At 45.7% G+C, this 17,658-nt stretch overlaps 1 protein-coding gene across 1 annotated transcript in view; it reads right to left on the reverse strand.

Annotated features, from left to right (window-relative positions):
* Nucleotides 1-7,264: 7,264 nt before the first annotated feature.
* lars2 (leucyl-tRNA synthetase 2, mitochondrial) overlaps nucleotides 7,265-17,658 on the reverse strand; it is a 56,255-nt gene continuing 45,861 nt past the window's right edge. Inside the window, exons 16-21 of the mRNA XM_055925504.1 lie at nucleotides 16,059-16,241; nucleotides 15,682-15,851; nucleotides 13,004-13,081; nucleotides 12,813-12,924; nucleotides 10,285-10,412; nucleotides 7,265-7,650 (exon numbers count right to left, since the gene is read on the reverse strand). Coding sequence (XP_055781479.1) covers nucleotides 7,471-7,650; nucleotides 10,285-10,412; nucleotides 12,813-12,924; nucleotides 13,004-13,081; nucleotides 15,682-15,851; nucleotides 16,059-16,241 — 851 coding nt within the window. The 3' untranslated portion in view covers nucleotides 7,265-7,470. The remainder of the gene's footprint in view (nucleotides 7,651-10,284; nucleotides 10,413-12,812; nucleotides 12,925-13,003; nucleotides 13,082-15,681; nucleotides 15,852-16,058; nucleotides 16,242-17,658) is intronic.

Here is a 17,658-nt window from a genome sequence, read left to right on the forward strand (position 1 = left end):
AGCGCTGTTTGTTTTTAAAGGCGCAGTGTTCACTTCATTCTGGAGTAGATTTTGAGTCACGATATCCGGACCCCCAGATAACTCAAGGGACATAGCTTAACAAACATTCACCTTTAGGCTATGTTCTTTTTTTTATCACACATAGTTTTTTTATATACTTACTTTATACCCACAATCTCTTTGGCTACCTTGTTGGTGCAGAACCAACTGAATTAAAGTTCATTATGAATCAACAGTGTAATAGCTAAGGAATGATGTAGGGCTACAAAGTGTGATTTGCAGTCTAAATTAGTCCCTAAAAATGTTTGGGCCACATATGGTTAATGTGGATTTATACATTCAGATGACTCAAGTTCATATGATGTGCTGACAAACGCGTATCGGCTGCTTTGACATGTTCACATCTTGTTTAAGTAAAAAGACAAAAGTGTCAAGTTTTCAAGTTTTTTCAGGGAGTCCAGAGCAGAACAGGCCACCCACCCAGCTTATTCAATGGTAGGGAAAACCATGGCATATTGGTTAATAATTACTGATGACTATACTCTGTCCCCTCTACTATCGTGGATGTATGATGTCACTCATTCCCATCTAACCAGGTGCATGATGAAAAATAAACAGGCTTTTACCTCCCAGCGCCCAGAGGCTCCAAGAAACCAGAGCATCGTCACTGTGCCCGATTATACTCCCCACTCTATTGTGTTCCAGGTCCCGACCCAGGGTGGAAAGTTGGTGGGAGGAGAGGGAGGGCAGGGGTAGTGCTAAGATCATAGACTGTATGAACCTGAGCTATAACCTGAGCTATTAATGGATTCCCATAAGAAATGCACAATGGTGCTTTGTGGCTGGGAAGTACTGTTGTACTAATCAAATCAAATTGTTTTGGTCACATACATGTTTTTAGCAGATGTTATTGCGGGTGTAGCGAAATGCTTGTGTTTCTAGCTCCAACAGTGCAGTAATATCTAACAAGTAATATCTAACAATTTCACAACATTACACACAAATCTAAAGTAAAGGAATGGAATTAAGAAAATATAAATATTTGGACGAGCAATGTCGGAGTGGCATAGACTAAAATACAGTAGAATAGAATAAAATACAATTTATACATATGAGATGAGTAATGCAGAATATGTAAACATTACTGTGTGGAAAAGGAGGGGGGAGTGTCTTGATCGTCGTAAGGATTGGACCAAGGTGCAGCGCGGTAGGTGTACATTTTCTTTTATTTAAATGAACACCAAACAAAAACAACAAAGTACTGAACGAAACGTGAAGCTACTGGTGTGCACACAGGCAACTATCTGTAGACAAGATCCCACGAAACACAAAGGGGAAATGGCTGCCTAATTATGATCCCCAATCAGAGACAACGATAAACAGCTGTTTCTGATTGGGAAGCATACCAGGCCAACATAAACCATTAATCACCTAAATGACCCACCCTAGTCACTATCACGCCCCAACCAACATAGAGAATAAACAGCTCTCTATGGTCAGGGCGTGACAGGGAGGGTCTTTCTCAAACTGACAAGTTGGGACACATCTGTATTTTTCTGTGTCCTTGGTGGGGACTTTAAGTACTGTGTATGAATCCCATTGTCTGTGGAGCCGAGCTGTATACGTAGAAGGATAGAGACTGTGAGAGTGGTGGCTGGCTGTGATGTAATCAAAACAGAATGTTTACAAGGCACAGTCAGTAACCATCTGTACACTAATTAGGAAACGGTCACCACAAACAGTAATCCTCAAAAAGGAGCTTAGTACACTTGTTTATAACGTTCTCATCCAAATACCCACCAACAACAGGCAGGCACTACTTTGAGCTAATTAAGATTGTGATGGAAATCTTGTTGGAGAAAATCATGTTGTTTTACTGCTCGGATTAATCAGCTCTAACAATTAGAATATGGATATTTATGAAGGCAGAGCTCTCCCTTTCCAGCAAATGGTACAATTTCTGGCAACAACCATTAGTGGAGCCATAATTGGTTGTTTGCTCTATAACCCGTTAGTTCATATGCCTTAACACTGTGAAATATACGCCTAAGGCCAAGACAATAAGAAGACACAATGGCAAACTAAATTCAACAACACATTTGTTTCACCACAAAACCAGAGAGCAACCTCTGTCCGGTGAAGTCCACAAAGCATATTGCATGTAACAAACAGTTATAAGACCTACAGCATGGTTAAGCAGGTTAATGTTTCTGAAATTTTCAGACAACTAAACAACTATTGATTTAGAACCACGGAGAGTTACCGCAAGTCCCAAAGAAAACAGGAGCTGCCTTCACTATTCCAGCACCATTTTAACATCAACATTTCAACATCATCAAATCAAATCACCTCTGCTTAGTCTAATACAGTGACATCTAAAAGATACCAAAAACAATTTAGTCCAATCAATGTAAGGTAAATAGGATTTGGCTGTCTAGGGTTCTGATTTGTGTGTGTGTGTGTGTGTGTGTGTGTGTGTGTGTGTGTGTGTGTGTGTGTGTGTGTGTGCGTGCGTGCGTGCGGGCGTGCATTCGTGCAAGTTGAAAAAACATGTCGGCTCACCCTACTTGTAGAGAAATGTCAGTGCCATCCTCCACTTTTTCATGTTAACAAAATGGTCTATGACTCTGTCATACAGTACACGGTTTTAGTTTTTGTTGTCCTAAACTACCTGGCTAAAATGCTTGCTCGCTAGCCTAACTTCCTTTCATGGAGAACGAAAGGGCCAGATAGTTAACATTAGCCTAGCTACATATTCAACTTCCATCCTCTCAGGCCAGGGGCACAATGTATGAATTTTTGGTTGGATCAGAATTACCGTTATAATCATTGGCCAGTATGGAGAAATAAGTAAAACCTCAAGTCCAAATCCCTATCTCCATCCATAGCTAATTTAGGAAAGGGACAATTTTATCTACAGTAGCTAGCTAGCCATCAGGACAACAACATAACGAGATGCAACAATTTAAGTTGTTTCTGTCAATTACATTTTGCTCTCGATGTGATGTGATTGGTGTGAAGCCAAATCCAAACTGGCTTCCCTTGACACTTTTTTTTGGTGCGCCAGGACTATTCACAGTTGAGCTCAGTCAGATTAGCTATTATTTTATGTCATACTCTTTTTGACCAGACAGCATCAGGTAGATGAGCTACACATACAGAGACAAAGGGGGACTGTTTCGCTCGCTCGGATGCTTTCTCCGGTGAGATACATTCAGCCTCTTGCGAATTTAAGGAAAATGATGAAACACAGAGACTCATTCTTTTTGGGGGGAAACCTGGCTTCCCTTGGCGTCCATGAATATACGCCACTGGCAACAACAGAGCTGTTACGTTTTCATTTGGAAAAGGTGAAATTAGCGATAGAACTGAGACCTTATTTCATAATGTATGCACATTTTAAAAATATGAAATACCAATGTACAGTTAAAAACATGAAATTGGAATGTAAAAGAACTTGAGCCAACCTGCTCCAAGTGATGTGTTGCTATGGAGAGGTAAACAACATAATGACTGTGGCTTAATGTGGTCCTTTACCAGACATACCAATGCATTAGCTTTATCATCAAAACAATTAAATATAACAGACAAGCCTCATTATGCAATGGAGGCATAGACAATATATCCTGGGACTACCAAATTACCCGATTTAGTTCAGTCTCTGAGAAAATTAGCCAGCTCCTGTATGTTTTTATCCTTGTACAACCACACAATGATTTGGTGAGCTTATATATAAGGCTTGCCAGATCAGTCTGGTTGTACCAGGCTAGTATGTTTTATCCCTTTCAAACAATTAAGCAGGCTGGGATCAGCCCAGTGAAATGGAGAATGCTTGTGTGACTAGCCTTCATACTCCACCCTTGCGTTTCCACCAAGTCAAGCATGGGGCGGGGGAAACTTTCAAACCCATTAAAGACTATGTTAATGTAGGCCTTCTGTAAGTCTGGAGAGGGCCTGCTGCTAGGTTTGTGGTCTTCCTCTGGTAGTTGAGTTACAGAGGAATATTGTTGCCTATTTAATGACTTACAGTAGCCATGGAAGCCATTGTGCAGATCTGAAATAATTGGATGGTGAAACTTCCCAGCGAACAAGAAAAGCAAAGCGAAGCAATTCAAACAGTCTTGAAAATCAGGACAATCCTTGTCCTGCAAAGCAAATATGTTTAGCAAGCATTTGGCTAGGCATTTAGAATTAAATGTGGAGTGGAGTTTATAGTTATGCTACGCGATGACATCACGTGCCCCGCGTACCTTCAGAATTATTCGTCAATGAACATTTATTCTAAAAACAGCGTTTTCATCATTTGTTTAAAAAAGTTAGACAAAAGAAATCCACCCCTGTCGAACGGATAAAAATGTTTTCGACCTTTAAACATTTCTATATCTGCAGTTTCCATTACAGATGTTGCAATGATTATTATATATTTTTTTTTACAGTGCTTTTATAAACCTGGGTCAATGGAAACCTGCCTAGTGTCTCTCTCCTCCACGAAGGCAGTGGGCAGGGAGCTCAAAACACCATGAGAAAACTGCTGAAGTTGGCTAGCAAGTGTGTCCATTTCACTACATCTGTGTGATATTCAGTGTGGATTCCAGGCTAGAACACTTGTGGATCCAGAGTGAGAATGTAACTGTGAAGGAGCAATAACAACACCGTGAGAGAGAAAGGGGAGGGAATCAAGTGGCTGATAACGATTCACAACCATCTCCCTCATATATCACACACAGCCCTGAGTCATGCCTCAGCAGTGTGAAACAAAACACACCACATGTGCCAAAAGAGAAACACTGATAGGACTGAATGAGGATAGCTAGAATGTATCTTCCTCTCTGTCCCTCTCTTTCCTTTCTCTCCAGTTTGTTCTCTCTGATGACAACACCAGTAAAGAGAGTACTAGTCAGGTTGGGTTCTGTTATTTCACTTGCAACACCATGAGAACAAAACATGTATGAACCTTCTCATAAGACAGCTATGGTGTCTGTCAACTAAAAAATAAATAAAGTACTCAGTTCAGCTTGAGTCATTTTCATGATGTGGGGGCTGTGCTTTTTTACTGATTGGCTCGCCTTTGTGTTTCTCACTCAAACACCCACATGGGCAGCTACACACAGCCCACGAGCCCCGCCCCCCTTCCAATACAACTGTTGGATTTTCAAATCCAAACAATGAGAGTTTTCAACCCCTCAGGGGGAAAAAACTGTTTGAGAGAACCAATCAAAGCTCAAGCCACCTTCTGCACTAACGGCTTCCTGTCCTGTCCAGACCAGTGTGTCACAGCTCTCCCTCGCATCAGCCTGACTACATTACTGCAACATTAGGATAACACCTGGTTATTACTGCTCGCAACTGCACCATTAGGGTATCTCAGCCAGTCATTATCAGCTACTAAGTATCCAACTTAAAATCGAATGAAAACGCTTTCACCAAGCCAATTCCATCAAATCAGCTGCAACTACTTCAAGGATTGTGGGGGAATTGTTTTCTAAAAGTGCCACTGGTCCTTAGCTCCTCCCCTAATTCCTGGTCATTTTTCTAACTTCCTGTTATTCTGTCTCTCCTGTGAGTAATTTCCTGTCCACCTGATGGTCAGAGATACACATGGAATGTCCAGGGGTTCTGGGTCAAAGGTCAGGGGCTCACTGAGGCAGAAAGGCTTCCTATAGTACACTGCTCAGCCTCTGCCATTCTTTAAAAGCAAACATCTCCCCCTTCCCATATATTAATGTGTCTCCCTTATTCCCTGCAATTTAAATGTTCCACCGGATCACATTTCACACTGTCCGACCTTGTCAAATCTAAAACAACATCATAATAGAATGACAGACAGGCTTCTCCTTCGCTGAGCTGACCCAGAGTTTCAGACCATACATTATAAGGTCTGTGTATCAATTACATACATACAATGTCACCTTGAACATTCACACAGTAGGAGCCAAAAGGAGTAACATCAAAACAGACATAAGGCTATACAATTCACATAAAAGGACCACAGAAGGTCAGGATGGAACAAGAGATGGGTACTGACAGACTGCTCTTGAGACTGGCACATCACATAGAGTCCAGTAATCAAATGACAACTTCCTGATTACTCAGAATGCATGTCTAATCCTGCTGAAAGGAGCTGTCCATTTTGTGGTGGACCCTTTTAATTGCTACTGGAATAAAATGTCCTGCCAGCAACATGATCTGAGTGACTCACTTAGAACCAGTAATGGGTCTAGTCAGTAGATGTTAGACAGAGGACTCTGTGCTCAGTCACTGGGGTATACATGACAGGGAAGGGGAGTTATAAATGTTGTGAAGGAGAGTCCCATTTACAAGCCATGAGGTGGCTCACTGATAGATGATGTTAATGACCGGTAATGAATGGGCTGTGGTAAGGGGAGACTGGATTCAAATATCTTGTGTCCTCTTCACTTCATGTACCTACGTCCCATTCCTATGACCCCATCAATCCAACCCAGCCGCAACCTGTATCCATTGGCCAATACACTGATGGCATCGTCAGTCAGACCAGAATACCAGCTGTGATTCCAGACGCCAGTCAAATTCCTCTATGTTCTCGTAACGACAGTTACAGACTGGAATCAACACCTTTCAGTCTGTTCTCTGGTCTGGCTGACTCACCCTGTCCTGATCCCTGTCTTATCTGTCCCTGTCGCTGTCCCTGCTGCAGTCTGTCTCAACAACATACATGAAGTTCTGTGTGGTTATGGAATTAGTGTTCTGAATGGAACGTGATTGTGTTCCCACTGAGGCCAGAGGTCCTGGTTCTGGAATGCTCATCAGCACTTCTGTTCGAACTGGAAGCCACTGATGGAGAGGCCAACATGAGTGGGACCTAATCACATCACAATATCAGTATTTATCAGTGGACTCTACGTGGCTTAACCCTCACTCACCTGTTGAATAGCTGGGGAGAGATGTTAGAGACACACTGGAGCCATATCACCTCGTAACTATGCATGACCGTATGTTAACATGGTGACTTCAGATTGCAAAACAACCCTCTGCACTGGAGTAGAGTCTGGTGTCACCATGGTGACAAGGGGAAAGTGATACACATGTCATCCAGTCTGAAAACATTTCCAGATTCATTGTATGATTCCTGGTATCACAACTGACAGGCGGATGTCCCATTTCACTCATCAGCTTTTCATGATGCTAGTTTCAGCACTATGTTCTGTAGGCTCTATAGCACATACTGTGTGAGCACAAACACCACATCTTCAGCTTTATACATTTCACAAAAGATCAGACCAAATGCAAAATATATCATTTTATTCACATCCTAAAGATGTTTTTCTTTTTTAAACAAAAATGTCTGTTCATACTAGTTATTGTTTTAATTTTCAAATAAATAGTCTTTCATCCCTCCGTTCACATGATGTCCCCGCCTTCAAGTCTGTGAGTGGCTGCGGTCTTCTGATTGACACGACAGTCCACCAATCAGCATCCAGGATTGAGTGGTCACTCCTCTATGAGGAAGTTGATGAGGGCGGTCCTAGGGGACAGAATGGCCTTCTTGATGGTCCGGTCTCCTAGGAGACGCTGTCCCAGCTCGCTCCCCAGAACCAGCGCCTGTACATGCTCCGTATCCTGGGCCACCTGTCGAGGCACCAACACCGTCCCACACACCTTGTTGTTGATCTGAGAGGTGAAAGGGAGAGATGGAAGGGAGGAGGAGAGAAAACCCAAAAGGTTAAGAGCACAAACCTGATTACTTTGACCTCCTCCCATAAAATATTCCACATCACTAGTTAACATTGAGTGAGAGCAAACTTTGGTCCAGACACATTAAATAATGTACACTGACTGAGACAACTCTTAGTGGAGGCTGTGGCTACATCGAAAGCACTCTAATTACATCAGGGACTATAGAACATGCATATGCTTATCCTCCACTCCTTTCAGTAAACTGTGTGTGTAACCTGAGCTGTCTAAAAACAACCAGCTTGTGGTGAAAATGGGCTGGGCAGTCACAGCTGAGTAGGAGGAACCTTTATTCCTCATTTCCAGTCTTTGTATGTTTGTGTATCAGTGTGTGTCTGTTTGGGTCAAGCCTAAGCTTTCTCCCAATTATGAGTGTGTGTATTATGTGTGTGTGTGTATGGTATCTGTATATTTGTGTGTGTTAAGATAAGCTCATAATTAATCAGTGCATGTGTGCACTTTTGTGTGTGTGTGAGAGAGAGCGAAAGAGAGAGTGCACGTGTGTGTGTGTTGGCCTGCTCTGTGGGCCAAACCCAGGCCTCAGTCTGTCATTAGAGTCCCAGTGAGATTGAGGTTAGCGCTGCTAGGCTGGGGAAACACATCAAGGCCTCAGTCTGTCAGAGTCCCAGTGAGATGGAGGTTAGCGCCGCTAGGCTGGGGAAACACACATCAAGGCCTCAGTCTGTCAGAGTCCCAGTGAGATGGAGGTTAGCGCTGCTAGGCTGGGGAAACACATCAAGGCCTCAGTCTGTCAGAGTCCCAGTGAGATTTAGGTTAGCACCGCTAGGCTGGGGAAACACATCAAGGCCTCAGTCTGTCAGAGTCCCAGTGAGATGGAGGTTAGCAGCACTAGGCTGGGGAAACACATCAAGGCCTCAGTCTGTCAGAGTCCCAGTGAGATTTAGGTTAGCACCGCTAGGCTGGGGAAACACATCAAGGCCTCAGTCTGTCAGAGTCCCAGTGAGATGGAGGTTAGCAGCACTAGGCTGGGGAAACACATCAAGGCCTCAGTCTGTCAGAGTCCCAGTGAGATTTAGGTTAGCACCGCTAGGCTGGGGAAACACATCAGGGCCTCAGACCAGATCCCAACCAACACCAGCATCATCATACAGGTGCTAAAGGATCAATGGGAGAAATAGTATACGTTTGTGTGTCTGGGGGATGATCGTGTACCGTGGAAAGGTAAACAGTTGTGTGTCCTTAATGTGTGTTTGAAAGGATTACAGCTCCCTCATGGGACAGGCCATGAGAGGAGGAAACCATCTACTTCAGATGAGCGCAGTCTTTAGCTGGCTATTATCCATTATCGGAGTCAATGTTTAGACATGTGTGTGTGTGTGTGTGTGTGTGTGTGTGTGTGTGTGTGTGTGTGTGGACTCCGATTCCCCCCAGCAGGGCTCTCTCAGAGACTTCGATCTTTGAGCAGCTGGCTCTGTGACCCCGCCCATCACAGCTGGACTGCCTGCTGATTGCCTAGGCATCCTGGGCTGCACACACACACACACACACACACACACACACACACACACACACACACACACACACACACACACACACACACACACACACACTTTCCCTCTCAAGCCATATGATCATAGGCTCTGTGTAAATTAAAGACAGTGAGCGCATGAATGGGGCTATGGCTGTTTTGGTTCAAGGGAGTGCGAGTGCAATTTTGAGTATTTACACAAGAGTATGGCTGTGAGTGTGTGGGAGTTCTATTTTCTTTCAGTCTGTATCATTTTCTGTAGGGGTGTATGCCTTGGCATGTGTATGGGCATGTGTGAGAGTGAAAGGGGATTTAGTGTGTGAGAGGTGTGTGTGTGTGTGTCAAATCAAATCAATGTTTATTTGTTGCGTACACAGATCAGCAGATGTTAAAGCAGGTGCAGGGAAATGCTTGTGTTTCTAGCTACAGAAGTGGAGTAAGTTTCTAACAGTACAACACTAACACACAAACACACAAATAATCCCCCCCAACAAGAAGAAACGAGCATGTCATAGTTCGGAATATAAACACGTGATGTGCATAGACAGTATGAACAACATACAGTGTATAAGTAGGGAGGTATGTACAGCAGTAGTTATATGGATGAGCTATGTTGAGAATACAGTATGTACCTATAAAGTAAGTCATCAACTAGCTTTATTTCTCAGCGATCCAAATAAATGATTTCGGAGCAATACGATTTCAGAACAATAAACATTACAGTGACCAGTGTTCAATGACTATGTACATAGGGCAGAAGTCTCTAAGGTGCAAGGTAAAAATCTGTCGTTCTGTCCCTGAGCAAGGCAGTTAATCCACTGTTCCCCGGACGCCGAAGCCGATTAAGGCATCCCCCCGCACCTCTCTGATTCAGAGGGGTTGGGTTAAAAAAAATTTTTCTTTTATTTGACCTTTGTTTAACGAGGTAGGCAAGTTGAGAACAAGTTCTCATTTACAACTGCGACCTGGCCAAGATAAAGTGCGGAAGACACATTTCAGTTGAAGGCATTAAGTTGTACAACTGACTAGGTATGCCCCTTTCCCTTGAGTACCGGGTGGTAGTGTGCGTTTGACAGCCTCACCCGTACAACCAGCTCCAGGGTGTCAGGGGTCTCCAGGTACAGAGGGTCTGGGGTGGGCCAGGGCTGCTGCAGCACGTCTCCTCCGTGGGAGAGGAGAGGGCTCAGGGGGTTCCTCACCTGGCTCAGCCCTGAATGGAGGGGAAGACAACAAGTTACAAACTAGCAATCAACCAATCAAATTCGATTTTTTTAGTCCTTTATTGTACTTTACAGACACCCAGCCTAGATGCATCCAAGTGTCAGCCACCACAAAACTTCACTTCACTGACTGACCATCTCACCACTGTGAGCTCTATGGTCATGCCTCAAGTAATAGGGGACATTAATACTTTTGAAAACTCTATGGAGCATTACAGGAAAGCTGTCAAGAGCTCCCTACAGATTGAGGATTAACAACAGTCCTTCTGTTTGCCCACCCACCGCCTACTTATGCTAATGTGGGGGGGATCCACAGGGGGCTTCCATGAAGGATATGAACTTACTCTAGTCCTTTCTGTCTATGAGGGAGAGATAAAGAGAGAGAAAGCGAGTGAGCGAGGACCACACACACATAGTTTATCTTGCCCATGTTCATCCCTCAGATTCCCTGTGGGTATCAGCTGGAGGATGTTGCCTTTTCCTGCCTTTTCCCAAAAAGCCTCACTCCTCCATGCCCCTACTCCCAGTCCCCCACTCCTCCCAGCCCCCTAGCCCCTACTCCCAGTCCCAGCCCCCCCCCCCCCCCCGTCCCAGCCCCTACTCCCAGTCCCCCACTCCTCCCAGCCCCCTAGACCCTACTCCCAGCCCCCCACTCCTCCCAGCCCCCTAGCCCCTACTCCCAGTCCCAGCCCCCCAATCATCCCAGCCCCCACTCCCAGTCCCAGCCCCCCACTCCCAGTCCCAGCCCCCCAGCCCCTACTCCCAGTCCCAGCCCCCCACTCCTCCCAGCCCCCTAGCCCCTACTCCCAGTCCCCCACTCCTCCCAGCCCCCTAGTCCCTACTCCCAGTCTGAGTGTGCCCCTGGCTAACCGTACATTTAAAAAAATTCACACACACACACACACACACACACACACACACACACACACACACACACACACACACACACACACACACACACACACACACACACACACACACACACACACACTATATATTGTGTGGTTTGCTTAATATAAGGAATTTGAAATTATTTATACTTTTGATACTTAAGTATGTTTTTGCAATTACATTTACTTTGATACTTAAGTATGTTTAAAACCAAAAACTTTTACTCAAGTAGTATTTTACTGGGTGACTTTCACTTTTACTTGAGTAATTTTCTATTAGGTATCTTTACTTTTACTCAAGTATGACAATTGGGTACTTTTTCCCACCACTGCACCCAGCCCCCTAGCTCCTACGCTCAGCCCCCAGTCCCCTAGATCCTACTCCCAGCCCCCCTAGATCCTACTCCCAGCCCCCCTAGATCCTACTCCCAGCCCCCCTAGATCCTACTCCCAGCCCCCCTAGATCCTTCTCCCAGCCCCCCTAGATCCTACTCCCAGCCCCCCTAGAACCTACTCCCAGCCCCCCTAGATCCTACTCCCGCCCCCTAGATCCTACTCCCAGCCCCCCTAGATCCTACTCCCAGCCCCCCTAGATCCTACTCCCAGCCCCCCTAGATCCTACTCTCAGCCCCCCTAGATCCTACTCTCAGCCCCCAAGCTCCTACTCCCAGCCTTCAAGCTCCTACTCCCAGCCCTCCCAGTCCCCTAGCCCCTACTCCCAGCACGCCAGTCCTCCCAGCCCCAGATTACCAGTCCTACTCCCAGCCCCCACAGCCCCTATTTCTAACCCCCTAGCACCAGCCCCCAGTCCCTCAAGAGAGGGCTTGTTTCTGTGTATTTGACAATAGGGGGATGTTCTACTGGACAGTGCGGGGGCACACTTCCTCTTCTGGCTATTTTTATACCATCAGATCACATGGGTCAACCTTTGTCCTGACTCAGCATCAGCTACATTGTTCATGTGATAGGTCAGGGGTTTCTTAGTTTGGGTCAGGGGATATTTAGTCACAATCACATTCTGGAGGAGATTCCTGTGAAATTACTATGTACTGAACTCATAGACCTCGACTTTGCATAGCTTTTCATGCCTATTTTGGTTCATCAACTCAGATTCTTGAAGTATTCACATGGGTACACCACACACAAACAAATGATCTCAATGAACTGTGATGACATCACCAGGGCGTTGCAGAGCGTTGTGTGTGTTAGATAAGAGGCCCCATCAACATGACACCCTGAGGTAACTTCCTGTTGGATTCCACATCATTCCAGACGGTTCTCTCATCTCCTCTCCAGTCAGTCTCTGTCTCACTAGGAGTGTAGCAGACTATTCCTTTTCCCTCTCTGGAATGGGATCATCATAGCAACACTCACATGACAACACGTGACACCACATCATGTGACACATCATTCATCTTTTGATGAAAACAAATATTTATATTATTGTCCATTATTAATTAATTAATTCATTCATTCCCACAATGTGTGTGTGTGGCCCACCTGCCCAGAGTTCAGAGGCCAGGTGTGGAGCCATGGGAGCGGTCATCACACACAGCGTGGCCAGAGCCTCCTCAAACTCCACACTGTGCTGCAGCACGCGAGACGACACGTTCTGAGAGTGACAGAGAAAGATGTCAGAGGTCAGATTGAACGCACGCACACACACAAACACACACACAGTGTCTACTCACAGAGAGTGTGTTGGTGAGTCCCATGAGTCGAGAGATGGCTGCATTCAGGAGGAAGTCTTCTGTGAAGTGACCTGTGACCTGGAAACACAAGACAGGTTGGTCACAGTGGCATCATATCCAGCCATACTGTCTCTGTGTGTGTGTGTGTGTGTGTGTGTGTCTCTCTCTCTCTGTGTGTCTCTGTGTGTGTGTCTCTCTCTCTCTTTGTGTCTCTCTCTTGCTCTCTGTGTGTGTGTGTGTGTGTGTGTGTGTGTGTGTGTGTGTGTGTGTGTGTGTGTGTGTGTGTGTGTGTGTGTGTGTGTGTGTGTGTGTGTGTGTCTCACTCGCTCTGTGTGTGTGTGTCTCTCGCTCGCTGTGTGTGTGTGTGTCTCTCTCTCTCCCTCTCTGTGTGTGTGTCTCTCTCGCTCTCTCTCTGTGTGTGTGTGTGTCTCTCGGTCTTTCTGTGTGTGTGTGTGTGTCTCGCTCTCTCTCTCTCTGTGTGTGTGTCTCTCTCTCGCTCTCTGTGTGTGTGTGTGTGTGTGTGTGTCTCTCTCGCTCTGTGTGTGTGTGTGTGTGTCTCTCTCGCTCGCTGTGTGTGTGTGTGTGTGTGTCTCTCTCTCTCTCGCTGTGTGTGTGTGTGTGTGTGTGTGTGTGTGTGTGTGTCTCGCTCTCTGTGTGTGTGTGTGTCTCTCTCTAGAACAATGTTGCCCTATGGTAAGGGATAGTATCAGGGAGGACCTCCCAGCTGCCTGTGATGGTTCATGTTGATGAATGGAAAACAAAAATAGGACCAGAGGATAAAAGCCTTTTCTCCATGTCATCACTATACATGGTTCTGATAACTAGTTGGCTCACACTGTGTTTAAAAACAAGAAGGCTGTGCATGTGAACATTCCACAGTTAAGTCTTCTGGGAAAGAGAACCCTTTTTGGCACGGGCCTTTGGGAGAAGGTCAAAGTCAGAGGGTGGATCAAAGGATGGCCGTGGCTTTGGGGGGGGCTTAGGGTGGGCCGGGTCATACACACGCGCACACGCACAGGGCCCTTTAACAGCACGGACTCTGAATCAAACCCCACCGGCCACACTGAGGGAGTCGGAACAGAAGACGGCTATTTATAAAGTGTGAAAGCGTCACTATTGGATATCAAATCAATTTCCATTCAGACCTGAGAGTGGTCTCAGGTTACTATATAGATCCCAGGATGAAATGACAACAGCAGCTTCTCCTGTTATGCAACGCTGAGGCTAAAATGCACAGTATGGACGTAGCCTATAATTCCTCATGGAATACGATAAGGTGCTATAGTTAACACAGCGTCATCATCTTTTCTTATTTGTATATTATTTTATAAAAATAAAAATAAACTTTTCCTCCCCAATTTCGTGGTATCTAATTGGTTGTTACAGTCTGGTCTCGTCGCTGCAACTCCTGTACGGACTGGGGAGAGGCGAAGGTCGAGAGCCGTACGTCTTCCCCGGAACACAACCCAGCCAAGCTACACTGCTTCTTTTTTTTCTTTTTTTTATCCCCTTTACTCCCCAATTTTCGTGGTATCCAATCGCTAGTAATTACTATCTTGTCTCATCGCTACAACTCCCGTACGGGCTCGGGAGAGACGAAGGTCGAAAGCCACGCGTCCTCCGATTCACAACCCAACCAAGCCGCACTGCTTCTTAACATAGCGCGCCTCCAACCCGGAAGCCAGCCGCACCAATGTGTCGGAGGAAACACCTGGCCCCCTTGGTTAGCGCGCACTGCGCCCAGCCCGCCACAGGAGTCGCTGGAGCGCGATGAGACAAGGATATCCCTACCGGCCAAACCCACCCTAACCCGGACGACGCTAGCCCAATTGTGCGTCGCCCCACGGACCTCCCGGTCGCGGCCGGCTGCGACAGAGCCTTGGCGCGAACCCAGAGACTCTGGTGGCGCAGCTAGCACTGCGATGCAGTGCCCTAGACCACTGCGCCACCCGGGAGGCCCTAAGCTACACTGCTTCTTGACACAATCCCCGCTTAACCCGGAAGTCAGCCGCACCAATGTGTCGGAGGAAACACCATACACCTGGCGACCTTGTCAGTGTGCACTGCGCCCTGTCCGCCACAGGAGTCGCTAGTGCGCGATGGGACAAGAACATCCCTGCCGGCCAAACACTCCCCTAACCCGGACGACGCTGGGACAATGTGTGCTGCCTTATGGGTCTCACAGTCGCGGCCGTCTGCAACAGAGTCTGGACTTTAGGATCTTTAGCGGCACAGCTAGCACTGTGATGCAGTACCTTAGACCACTGCTCCACTCGGGAGGCCTCCAGTGTCATATTCACACACCACAAATAAAGGTAAAATACGTTTTTGTTTTTTTAAATAAGTGAAACCTGCAGCACTAATTGAACATTTGATGACAAGCTCTGCAGTGGGAACATAAGAGAGAGACTAATACTGGTATGACAAATACCCATTTCAGATGTCACACGTAAGAAGATCTGTATGATACAAATGTTCAATGCATTTACATATTCAGGTATAATGTCTGAGCATGATAAGGCAGTTTCAGTCATCTACAGTGACTGGAGTTAGTGACACCTACTGGTAAAGGTGGGTAGTACAACACAAACAATAGAATAATGAAAACAAGACTTCTCTGCGTTTAGGAATGTTCACTAACATTCTAAGGGTGTTGATATGTAGCGTGGATATTCTACCTGTTCCACGGCAAAGTTCTTGTTCTCCCAGATTTTCCTGGCGTCTGCCTGCTCCTTCCTCTTCAGCAACGAGGGGTTGGGGACGTCCCCATCCTGCCGAGCACTCCTCAGCTTGGTCACCAGCCCCCACAGACGAGACTGCCATCGCAGTACCCCGGGCAGAGCGTCCGCTGAGGGGACAACACAAATACTCTTTACACCACAGACAAGACTGCCAAAACACATTATAAACATCCGGACTGGACCATTAAAAACCTTTTAATTAAACTTCCCCACAACATACAGTAATTTGACTGCAAAATAAATAATGCTATGCCACAGTCTATTGTTGGTTGGGTAGAGGTGGGGGTTGGGGTCCCCGGGTGCGTGTAACTCACTCTTGACGTCCCAGAGGATGTCCTGTTCAGGGGGAGCAGCGTAGAGGATGTAAAGACGGACAGTGTCGATGCCATACTGCTGCACCACCTCCTGAGGGTCCAGGCCGTTGTGTTTCGACTTGGACATCTTCTCCCACGTCACCTGCAGCCCGGCCTTACTACCCACCTGCACCGGCTCCTCACCTGACACAGGGGACAAGGCAATGGTTAGCACTGGACACCTCTATATATCTCTAGCATACTGGCCGTTGTCTGAAATGGCACTCTATTACTACTTTTGATTTGCCTGCAGGTATATGTAAAAAGCAAATACTGACAGTAGAAGATAAATCGTTTTTAAAGAAAGCCTCCTGAGAAACAGACAGATAGAAACAGACAGAACGATCTTTCAGTCAATTCCTTGATCAGTCTGTTTACTCAGAGCTAGAACTCATTTGTGTGTGTGTCCAGTGTGGAAGCCCTCAGAGAGTGATATAAAGCCTCACCTCTATGAACGGAGCCAGTGTCCGTGTTTACCCAGTTGCCAAGCAACGGGAAGAGGAGAAAAGCCACACAAAAAAAGCCACAAAAAATTTTGGAGAAAGATCTGGCTTTTAACCCTCTAGTCTAGGAGTCTAAGCCCCGTCTTAGCCCACGGGGGTGGGGGAATTGTTTTAAGATACCAAGGATCATTTAGCTATTTGATTTAGATATTTAAGAAGGTATCAAAAAAATATTATATATATTTTTTAATGCATTACTGCTATTAGCCAATAGAAACGCAGTGAATGAGTCACTACATGGAACAAGAGATAGTAAAAAAAAAAAAAGGTTGTGCCTTTTACTGAGGAGTGGCTTCCATCTGGCCACTCTACCATAAAGACCTGATTGGTGGAGTGCTGCAGAGATGGTTGTCCTTCTGGAAGATCCTCCCATCACCACATAGGAACTCTAGAGCTCTGTCAGAGTGACCAGAGGGTTATTGGTCACCTCCCTGACCAAGGCCCTTCTTCCCTGATTGTTCAGTTTTTTGGGCCGGGCGGCCAGCTCTAGGAATAGTGTTGGTGATTCCAAACTTCTTCCATTTAAGAATGATGGAGGCCACTGTGGTCTTGGGGACCTTCAATTCTGCAGACATTTTTTGGTACCCTTCCCCAGATCTGTGCCTCGACAAAATCCTTTCTCGGAGCTCTAGAGACAATTCCTTCAACCTCATGTCTTGGTTTTTGCTCTGACGTACACTGTCAACAGTGGGACCTTATATGGACAGGTGTGTAGCTTTCCAAATCATGTCCAATGAATAGAATCTACCACAGGTGGACTCCAATCAAGTTCTAGAAACATCTCAAGGATGATCAATGGAAACAGGATGCACCTGAGCTCAATTTCGAGTCTCATGGTGAAGGGTCTGAATACTTTTGTAAATAAGGTTCCTGTTTTTTATTTCTAATACATTTGCTAACATTTCTAAAAACCTGTTTTCACTTTGTCATTATGCGGTTTTGTGTGTAGATTGCTGAGGATTTAAATTTATTTAATCTATTTTAGAATAAGATCTGAATACTTTCCGAAGGCAATGTATCCCCTTATTTTAGAAACTCAACCATCTCCATATACTGTA

Source organism: Salvelinus fontinalis, chromosome 6, assembly GCF_029448725.1.
Source record: "Salvelinus fontinalis isolate EN_2023a chromosome 6, ASM2944872v1, whole genome shotgun sequence".
In the NCBI taxonomy this organism is placed as follows: Eukaryota; Metazoa; Chordata; class Actinopteri; order Salmoniformes; family Salmonidae; genus Salvelinus; species Salvelinus fontinalis.